The following is an 11,005-nucleotide window of genomic DNA, read 5'->3' on the forward strand; positions in this document are numbered from 1 at the left end:
CAAAAGAGTTTATTCACCATTATTGCAACTTTTAACATTCAAAAATCACACTGTATTATCCACATTCACACTATGTACACTCATCAACACTCTAGGAACCAATTGTATTGTTATAAACATTGGACAATAACCTCCACCATCATCAAACATGTTCTAAATGCCTTTTTAAAAAATCTGATACCGCATGGCGCAGTCCACCTCACCGTGCTCCCAATTGCTGTTCATCTTTTTCTCTCTCTCTTGCTCTCTCTCTCTCTCTCTTTCTTTTCTCCTCTGAAGTCCAGACTCCAGCCTTGCGATGACTACCACCCCAGGGCACTGTCTCCACCACCACCACCACCTCCTCTTCCTCCTGCTTCTCCTCCTCCTCCTCCTCCTCCTCCACCCCTCTCTGGGCTGCCAGCCTTCCTTCAGCCGCACTGAATGTGATTCGCTGCCTTTCGTTCCTGGACACAACCTGGTAGGCGAGGGTTTCGATGTGGTGACCATGAGGAGCACAGGGGCCTCGGTCATCGACACCCAGACGTACATGGTGGGCGCCGGGGAGCACGGCAACTGTACCGTGTGCCGCAACCTGCTCGTGGGTCACCGCCAGAAGCTGCCCGTCGCCGTGGCGACCTGGCGGGTCAGTGTGCGGTGCCACCGCGCCCTCTCATCGCAGATGCTCATGACCGGTCAGGCGGTTCTGAAGGAGAACGCACGGACCCACAGCTCCAGCTGGAAGAGCGGGCTCAACCTGCAGGGGCTGAATGGGTTCGCCGCCAGGGGCACCCGGTCCAAGTCGTCCAGCTTCGCCAAGAACCTCTCTGCCAGGGACCAGTACTCGTACAGTCGCCACGACTTCACCTGTCGCTATTACACGTGAGTGGGGGTTGGTGATGGTGGTGGGGGGGGGGGGATTCAGATGAATCCTACAAACGTATTTTTGATGAGCTAAATCATCCATAATACCTGTATTTTTTTCATATACTTCAAATACGTGCCCTTGAGTTTAGAGTCCCTGTAGTTTTCCTGGAACATGTTCAGATTCTTTGACAGCACATCTGTGGACTCAATGACCTTCTGAAAAGTTCCTTATAAAATACTTTATTTACTTCTGGGAAGCTCTCATTAGCTGCCTATCACGTGCCTCTCCATCAGACTAAGGTCAAAGGTCAATGATGAGATATGTTACAGCTTATGTTTATGCATAGTCATTAGACTACATTTATGTACAGCATGGTTAGTAGTTGTGTATTTAAACTTTGGGGCATAAAAAAGTATTATTAATTTATCATTATTCCCAGAATATTGAAGCCAGCAATGGGGAGCAGATTTCATGCCATTGTGTCATGTCATTTATAAGAGTGGAGGACTTAGACATCATTGTATGGACACATTAGGATAGTTATTAATACACATGCAACACACAGTAAGAGTAAATACATACACCAACAAGAGGATCAATACATGAGGCCAAGCTGAATGCGGAATTACACTCTAACAGACAAGACATGGGAAACACTGCTACAACTTAATCACAAAACAATTACACATTACTCCGGTCACACTCACACTCGCACGCAGTCATGGGGTCACTCAGTTCAGTTAACCATCCCACCGAAGTCACAATATGTTTTCCTAACTATACAAGACCCCAGTCTCAAAAACACATATCTCTGCCTTCGATGGTGTCTTAAGGCCTATTCACACCAAGAACGATATCGTTCTCGTTAATATGAATGACGACGCTCACACATAAACTATAACGATAACGACATGAAGAACGAAATCGTTGGGGATCACTTTCAGAGCGAATATGTCCTGTCCTCTCATATGTGTGCAGAGTGTCCTGCTGCATTATGTCCTCTCCTCTCATATGTGTGCAGTTACCTGCTGCATTATGTCCTGTCCTCTCATATGTGTGCAGAGTGTCCTGCTGCATTATGTCCTGTCCTCTCATATGTGTGCAGTTACCTGCTGCATTATGTCCTGTCCTGTCCTCTCATATGTGTGCAGTTACCTGCTGCATTATGTCCTGTCCTGTCCTCTCATATGTGTGCAGTTACCTGCTGCATTATGTCCTGTCCTCTCATATGTGTGCAGAGTGTCCTGCTGCATTATGTCCTGTCCTCTCATATGTGTGCAGTTACCTGCTGCATTATGTCCTGTCCTCTCATATGTGTTCAGAGTGTCCTGCTGCATTCTGTCCTGTCCTCTCCTCTCATATGTGTGCAGAGTGTCCTGCTGCATTATGTCCTGTCCTCTCATATGTGTGCAGAGTGTCCTGCTGCATTCTGTCCTGTCCTCTCCTCTCATATGTGTGCAGAGTGTCCTGCTGCATTATGTCCTGTCCTCTCATATGTGTGCAGAGTGTCCTGCTGCATTCTGTCCTCTCCTCTCATATGTGTGCAGAGTGTCCTGCTGCATTCTGTCCTGTCCTCTCCTCTTATATGTTTGTGCAGCCCACCTCTGCTTCGCGGCCAGACAAGTAGTGCCTGCTGAGACAGTGAAAAAAAACTATTTGCCCTTCAGATGGAGAACTTCATGAACCTTTTTTGACTTAATATATTAGATAGATACTTATATTAGATAATAACCACAAAATAAAAACAAGTTATTTAAAATGAGAGACATATTCAACTTCAGCTCACCATGGGTTTCACAAAGTAGATAAAATGTGTGCTTGCCTTGTATGGAGATCTTAAGCCTGCAGTATTCTTCAGTATCAGCCTAAATTAAGTATGATTACAAAAAGGTTATCTGGGGCTAAACCCATCTGTTCAACTACATCAGCAACATCACAGGGATATTTTTCTGTCTCCTCTCTAGATTTCAACTCCAAGCTCGTCCCCCTGTCACCAAGGCGTTCCAACAAGCCGTTCGCTCCCTACCTGTGAAATATAACTCCACCACCCTCCCTACCTACCGGCATTTCATCTCCATATATGGTACCCACTTTCTGAGGCAGGTGGAACTGGGGGGGCGTGTGCAATCCACCACGGCCGTGCGCACATGCCGTCTGGCCATGAGCGGGCTGTCCGTCAACGACGTCAGCATCTGCCTCTCCGTGGAGGCCACGGCGACCATCAGGGGCCACACGGCGAGCGCTGCGTCCAGCTTCTGCAAAGCGAAAGGCAAAAAGCTGAAGCGTGGCCGAAGCTTCGCCGACACCTTCTCCCAGCGCGTCACCGACGTCCTGGGTGGCAGTGGTCAGGGAGGCGACCTCTTGTTCGCGCCCGGGAACAAGTCCAGTTACGAGGCCTGGCTCCAGTCGCTCAGGACGCACCCCGGCGCGGTGGCGCACAGCCTGACCCCGCTGCACGTGCTGCTGGACAGGAAGGACGCGGAGAAGCGCGAGAGCCTGCGCAGGGCGGTCAGCGAGTACGTCCGAGGCTACGCCGTGCCCGTGGCCTGCCGGTCCAGGTGCGCCGTGGGCCGGCGGACGGAGAGCTGCCAGTGTAAGTGCCGTGGGCACAGGGGCATCGATGCCAACTGCTGCCCGACGCAACCCTCGCTGGCCAGCTTGTCCGTGGTGGTGGAAAAGGCCACGGGACTCTGGGGAGACTACTTCTCAAAGACGGACGCCTATGTCAAAGTGTTCTATGGGAAACGCGGAAGCTCCACGACTGTGATCTGGAACAACGATTTCCCCCGGTGGAACCACAGGTTCACATTCGGCACCATTGATCTTGCGAGGAAAGCGTGAGTGGCGGCATCACGGGTTGTTACCTTTTCCATTAGAAACAACTGCAACTTTTTGAAAATATTAATTCAAACTGGGTAGAAATTATGATGTTTGCATGTCTTCCAAATAATTAAACATATTAAGATATGTTTTAGGCTACACCCACAAACGTGCTGGCATATTTTTAGGCTAATGGTTTTCAATTAAAAAAAAAAATAGTTGAATAACCAACCATGTGATAGTATGTTTACAAATGATGGTTCAAATATTTATTGTGGTCTCTCTTCAATATATGTCCTCCTGTGCTGTGCTTCTTCAGGCCTCTGCGTTTTGAGTTGTGGGATCGGGACCAGTTGTGGAATGACGACCTCCTGGGCAGAGCCTCTGTGGTTCCCACCAAGGGCCGGAGAGTGAGCCGGCGCTTCCCGGTGAAACACGGCGCGCTCTACGTCTCCATCTCGGCCATCTGCGCCCCCAGCCTCACCGGACCCTTCTGCGGGAGCTACTCCCCAACCCCACCGGCTGATGGGGGCCTGTGCTACCAACACGAACAGGCCAGGGGTGGACACGCTTGGGGTCAGACTCCCCAGAAACATGCCTGGAATGCCTTGCTGTGAAGAAGACTCTTTTGTCCTCATTTGGATGAGAAGAATAATGTTTTGCTGTTTCTGATCCTATTTGAAAGCTTCATGTAAATCCTTTGAACTACGTATAGCCATGATTTAAAAACAAATGTCTGTGGAAATATTCTTTCCCAATTTTTACTTTCTGTCGGCCTGACATCGGTATTAAGAAATGCTCTTCCTCTTAGCTCTAAGAAGAATTGTTAGTGTTGCTTGAGTTTTTATTTCAGCTTTAGAACTAGCCCTATGATGCAGATCTGTTTGGAGTGAAGCCCCACCATGCACAACAGCTTTTCATCCTCACTGAGAGAGGAGAAGAGCGCTTTCCAGCGTTGTTGATGGTGTTTGAACAGAGCTTACCGTTCGTGGCTCTAGAGTTAGAGTTATGATGACACGCTACAGTGGTGTGATATAGACGCCTCCTCTTTTTGGCCTCAGATTTACCAACATTCAAACTGTACATTCATTTGCTTTCATTACCATGAATACATTCATTTCATGTCACTAGTGTTTTCCACATTTCTCCACATTTTTGTACCCTGTGAAAAATGATTCAACACATTGTAATGGTTTGATAATTTTTCATATGTGTGGCCTCAGTAAAATATGCTTGGGAATAAACAGTTTTGTGTTTGTATTTGATGAGATTTGGATGTGACTTGCAAAATAAATGACAATCTAAAGATCAAAAGAAGAAAGAAGCAAAGAAAGACAAAGAAATGCTCACACATAGCAGCTTGCGTACCTTCTTCAGAACATAACACAAGGTCTGGTGAAGACGAAGACTTTTTAAGATTGAACACGTCGACAACCTTCGTCTCTAGTCCTGCAATCGAATGGTCTTGAAGGCTATAATAATAATAATAATAATAATAATATATTGACATTCAAGAACTCAGTAAGCGGCATTTTACCGGCTCTGACGCTGGAAACGGGAAATCCAATGCAGCGCTGAACTCTCCTGGGACGGCAGGAGACCAGACAGGCGTACTGGTGCTGTCACTGAACACCACTTCAAAGATAGTGTGCAAACCTGAGGACACGCCGAAGTCTGTGCTTTACAGAGGATTTGCATAAAAAGAGCTCCTCATCTACTCAGACACAGAGGGACGTGCGGAGTTGATCTGGAGAAAACAAGGAACATGACAGAGCATATATCACAGAGTTGCTTGCATGTTTTGGTCAATGTTTATTGTTGTTGCAGTTTTGGATGTGTGAGCATGTGTGTGTGTGTGTGTGTGTGTGTGTGTGTGTGTGTGTGTGTGTGTGCATCTCTGAAAAAAATAAGAGACCACTGCACATTTTTCCATCATTTTTTCAAGTGACATTCGAATGAGTTAACGGTTATATTCAATTTTGCAGTGCAATATTATAATTTGCAGTGGTGCAGTGGTGTCTTTTGAATATGGCCGTCAACTCATTCGAATGTCAATCAGTAACCGTGGGATGACATCAGAAATTATCTGCAGTGGTTTATCTGCAAAAAAACTCTGTTTCAGCCATTATAGGGAGCATGCAAATATGGAGACGGAGATGCTTTGTTGATCCTTAATGTGCTGAGTATTATAAATGGAAGGACCTGTAACAGCATGTGAGCCATGTAGACCTGTCACCTTGTTAATGACTCTTCCCAGAGTATTTGGATCTTGTTTTCCTTGCTTGCCTTTCAGATCCAAATATAAGCATTCAAATGTGTGTGTGTGTGTGTGGGGGGGGGGGGGGGGGGTGTAAAAGGCATGTGTCATTATGGGTGTATATTGTGTCAGCACTTGTGTGACTGTGTTCAAGGAAGCAGCTTCTCTGCTACTGTGGCTACCATCCTCAAATGAACGACTTTCACAAGGGTGAGTCCATGTTTTTTTTAATAAAAATGTTATGTTGACTTAAAGGGGAATAGTAGGCTTGCCTTCTTAGTAATACAGATCAAATGGTACTACCATTTCCATTTCATGTTCCATTGATAATGGTCTCTTTAATTACAAAGTGAAAGAGTTGCAAGCCAACTAATACATTCTACTTATGTGCTTTAGGGTACAACAAAGTATACAAATGAATATACTTTTCACTGGTATCTGACTGTATACTGTGTATGTTTATATGTGTGATTACCCTCCATAGAGCTTGTAGAGGTTCCCTTTAATCTAATCCTCCTTAACAACCCCTTATGGATCTCTCTCTCTTGCTTTGCTCGCTCTCTCTCTTGCTCTCTCTCTCTTTCTCCATTTCTGACAGCCTTTCCAGACCATGCTCACTACCCACCTCCACCATCACCCACTCCTTCACCTCGCCACCCTCCTCTTCCTCATGCCCCATCTCTGCCATGGCCGCCGCCCTGCCCCCGCGCCTGTGTGCCGCTCTGCCCCTGCGTTCGCCTGCCGAAAGCCGCCGTTCGTGCCCGGCCACAACCTGGTGGGCGAGGGCTTCGACGTGGTCAAGCTGCAGACCACCGGCGCCTTCGTGGTGGACGTCAACCGCTACCAGTTCCACGTGTTCGGTAACTGCACGCTGTGCCGGAACCGGCTCCTGGGGCAGGAGCAGAAGCTCCCGGCGGCGGTGGCCGACTGGCGGGTCCGAGTGCGGTGCCCGCGCCAGCGCAGACTCAGCGCCAGGATCTACGAGACCGGCAACGCCATCCTGGAGCAGAACGACAAGGCCTTCCGCGCCGGCGCCAAGGTTGGGCTCAGCCTCGGGGGTGGGGTCTATCTGGGCGGCACGCAGTCCAAATCGTCCAGGTTTGCCCTCAGCCACTCCACCCACGACAGGTACTCCTTTGCCACTCATCAAGTGTCCTGCCAGTACTACACGTGAGTACACCAGGGTGTGTTTCATATCGCAATAAACTTTGGAATCATCAAATAATGATAAATCAAGGAATTTTGTAAGACACTTTATACATAAAAGATACGCAAAATGCATACAGCAGCAACATTGTTAACTAGGATAGTGCAGTAAATTATAGCAAATATAGTAAGATACACATTATACTATCATATAGAATGAATATGGCAAGATGCATATCATAAAATGATTGCAATGTTAGACAGAATACCCAAGCTTAGAGGATAAATGATGAGGTGGTGTCTGAAAACCTTGTAAGTGTTCATCTTTTTGCATCAGTGCAGTTGAACATACGGTTGAAGTCAGTTGGTGGCATTTCTGGCCAGCGGTTTATTTCGCCTCTTTGGCAACTGAACTCCATTTACCACCTACAAGAGCAGTTACAGCCACAGACCACAGTCTTCTACAGTCCCCATAGAGACACCATGACAACCACAGTCTTCTACAGTCCCCATAGAGACACCATGACAAGGGGTTGTTGTAACCGGAGGGTTGCCGGTTCGAACCCCGACCAGTAGGAGCGGCTGAAGTGCCCTTGAGCAAGGCACCTAACCCCTCACTGCTCCCCGAGCGCCACTGTAGCAGGCAGCTCACTGCGTCGGGATTAGTGTGTGCTTCACCTCACTGTGTGCTGTCTGTGTGCTGAGTGTGTTTCACTAATTCACAGATTGGGATAAATGCAGAGACCAAATTTCCCTCACGGGATCAAAAGAGTAAGCTATATATTATACTATACTGACAACCACAGTCCCCATAGAGACACCATGACAACCACAGTCTTCTACAGTTCCTCCAAAAGGGCATCAAACATTTTATTGTTAATAACTCAAACAGATACCAAGTCTATAAATATGCTATCATCCCTCAGATACAGCAACACGATCCAACACTTTATTCTTATACTACAGTACATGATATGTACTTAGTATGTATTGGTATGTGCAAGAAGAAAAACATTGTTAATAATATAAGTTCCTCTCTGTAGTATTTGGAATATTAGACTATCTTTACCAAATTACCAGATATTTATCAATAATTCAAAGAGTCATTCATGGTACGGCCATTCAAGCTCTTGTGTGGTTGGCTGAACAGCTCGGACATTTCCATAAATCAAGCAGGTGGGACTGGCCCTCCAGTTGCTATTCTCATAGGGGGAAGTGCCTCACCCTTATTGCATACGGCAACTGAATTGGGGTCAGATTAAGGTCATGTATGTGCAGGGTAGGCGCCATTTTAACTGATGCAGCCCCCCAATGACATTTTTACAGTCAGGATATACACGGATTCAATTTCATTAGCTGAAACTGTGAAACTGTCTTTTCCCAATAAAAGAGCACAAGAAAGATAAAAACAATGATTTACCTGAAACCTTACTTGCATAGAGACCACACTGCCGTTGTGTTGCCCAGTAGAATCAGCACCGCCATTGTGTCCTTGTCCTTGCGGGGCAGCCGTGGCCTACTGGTTAGGGCTTTGGGCTTGAAACCATAAAGGTTGACGGTTCAATCCCCGACCAGTAGGAAAAATGTGGGCGGTGGAAGTGGTTGAGCACTGTGCTCCCATGCCCACATCCACGGCTGAAATGTCCTTCCCCTCACTGCTCCCCGAGTGCCGCTCACTGCTCTGGGTTAGTGTGTGCTTCACCTCACTGCTCCCCGAGAGCCGCTCACTGCTCTGGGTTAGTGTGTGCTTCACTTCACTGTGTGCTCTGTGTTCACTAATTCACGGATGGGAGAAATGCAGAGACCAAATTCCTTGTATATACGCAAGTATAGTGGTGGGCCTAGAAAGCTGATTTCCATTTTGCATTTCCTTCTGCTCTCCATCTCCAGACTCCGTCTGCGAAACAATCCTCCGCTGACCAGAGCGTTCACCATGTCCCTCCAGACTCTGCCCTATGCCTACGCCCAGAGCACGGCCGCCAGCTTCCGCCACTTCCTGGCCACCTACGGCACGCACTACCTGCGGCGCGTTGAGCTGGGCGGCCAGGTGCGGTCCACCACAGCCGTGCGCACCTGCGAGACCACCGTGAGCGGCCTCTCCGTGCACGACGTCAGCAACTGCCTCTCGATGGAGGCGGCGGCCGCCAGGGACGGCCCCGGGGCCCGAGCCCAGCGCCAGTTCTGCCGCGCCAAGAGTCGGACGTTCAACAAGGGCCGCCCCTTCAGCGCCGCCTTCTCGGACCGCGTGACGGACGTGCTGGGCGGGAGCGGCGAGCTCGGGGACATCCTGTTCGGCCCGGACAAGAAGGGCAGCTACGACGCGTGGTTCAAGTCGCTCAAGGCTCTGCCGGGGGTGGTGTCCTTCCAGCTGACCCCGCTGCACATGCTGATCAACCCCCACGCAGATCCGCAGCGCTACTACAACCTCCGCAGCGCCATCAGGGACTACATCGTGCGGTCCGGCGTAGGCCAGGTGTGCCGCGGGAGGTGTGCCGCGGGCCAGAGAGACCGAAACTGCGCCTGCAAGTGCAACGGCCACACCAGCGTAGACTCCAACTGCTGTCCCAGAAAACTAGGGCTGGCCCGCTTGTCCGTGGTGGTGGAGAGTGCAGTGGGACTCTGGGGCGACTACTTCTCCAGGACGGATGGCTACGTTAAGGTGTTCTACGGGCGGCAGGGGAGCACCACACCTGTCATCTGGAACAACAACTTCCCCCAATGGAACTTCAGGGTTCCCCTCGGAACCGTGGATCTCCTGAGGAAAGTGTGAGTATTAGTCTGAGAAATGTGACAGAAGATTATAGGACTTTTTGTAATACAATAGCCTCTCTTGGATGAAGTGTCCTTCCCCTGTACTTGAATCCATTCCCTCCTCCAGGTCAATACGATTCGAGGTGTGGGACAGAGACAACCGCTGGGACGACGACCTGCTGGGGAAGTTCACCCTCATGCCTGCGCGAGGCCAGAACGTGCGGCGGAGCTTCAAGCTGAGGCACGGCGTGCTGAACGTCTCGTACTCGGCGGTGTGCGCGCCGAGTCTGGGCGGCTCTCTCTGCGGGAGCTACAGCCCCAGTCCAGCCGCCCACCACGTCCAAGCCCCACTGGACAACCCCTCTCTGACCCTTCACCCAAACGGAAACTTCTGGAATAACACCTTCCTATGAAGCACAGGCAGTCCTCAGGTGATACCTTTACTGGTAATGGGTGACGGAATACCCTCATTTTATTCCATAGTGAGTCATTATTCCATAGTGGGCAGTCACACTTATTAAAATATATTACAGTTCTTTTTCTGTACACCATAACCTTTAACACACTTAATATAATTCACGTGTGAAATAGGAAGTAATATTGAACAGAGGGACCACTGTATCTGAGTTATGGCTTTTATTGTAACAATAAATTACAATTTTCACACATTATTTCTTTCTTTGATTCTGTTGAAATGTTTGGCCAACCTCGCTACTTGGTGCCTTGTTGTGAAAACGGCAGCTGCATCTGATGTACATATGAGCAGTCTGAAATAAATAAAGAGAACAGTGTGCAGCTTAATATACAGAACAGTGTTGTTCTGTTGGGACATTCAGTATCTCTATATACAATACATTTCCAAGTAGGCCAGACTATACTGTAACATCTTTCTGATCTTTATGCTAAGGAGGTAGCATTCCCTACAACAGACGGCAGCTAAGACCTGTGTGAGGAGGAGTATTGTGGAGACAGTGTCCTTGGTTAAATACCCATGCACTTCAGAGGGCTGGCACACCAGGCCAACGCCAATATCGCCTGTATCAGCACTAAAGGAGTGTGGCTGGGAAAGCAGGGCTCACCTAAGGGCCTTCCAGAGCTGTACTTACCTTTGAAGTCCTGCAGTGCTGACACACTGGAGGGCCGCCCAACTGTCCAACACCTTGGGGAAGCCTCAATCATGAAAC

General features: G+C 48.6%; 2 protein-coding genes across 2 annotated transcripts; both read left to right on the forward strand.

Moving 5' to 3' along the window:
• The first annotated feature begins 285 nt into the window (after nucleotides 1-285).
• On the forward strand, nucleotides 286-4,856 carry LOC143103315 (perforin-1-like). Its single transcript, XM_076267143.1, has 3 exons — nucleotides 286-861; nucleotides 2,812-3,684; nucleotides 3,987-4,856. Exons 1-3 carry the CDS (start codon nucleotides 299-301, stop codon nucleotides 4,282-4,284), a joined length of 1,734 nt encoding a protein of 577 aa, XP_076123258.1. The 5' UTR covers nucleotides 286-298; the 3' UTR covers nucleotides 4,285-4,856.
• Nucleotides 4,857-6,657: 1,801 nt separating this feature from the next.
• LOC143102268 (perforin-1-like) lies at nucleotides 6,658-10,425 on the forward strand (the record flags this gene model as incomplete). Its single annotated transcript, XM_076265757.1, has 3 exons — nucleotides 6,658-7,094; nucleotides 8,961-9,836; nucleotides 9,949-10,425. Coding segments are annotated over 3 exons (1,599 nt in total), but the record flags the coding sequence as incomplete, so codon positions are not given.
• Nucleotides 10,426-11,005: the final 580 nt, after the last annotated feature.

Source organism: Alosa pseudoharengus, unplaced genomic scaffold (assembly GCF_046254945.1).
Source record: "Alosa pseudoharengus isolate Yale_2024_CS ecotype anadromous, Long Island Sound unplaced genomic scaffold, YU_APseudo_1.1 YU_APseudo_1.1_scf_4, whole genome shotgun sequence".
Lineage (NCBI taxonomy): Eukaryota > Metazoa > Chordata > Actinopteri > Clupeiformes > Clupeidae > Alosa > Alosa pseudoharengus.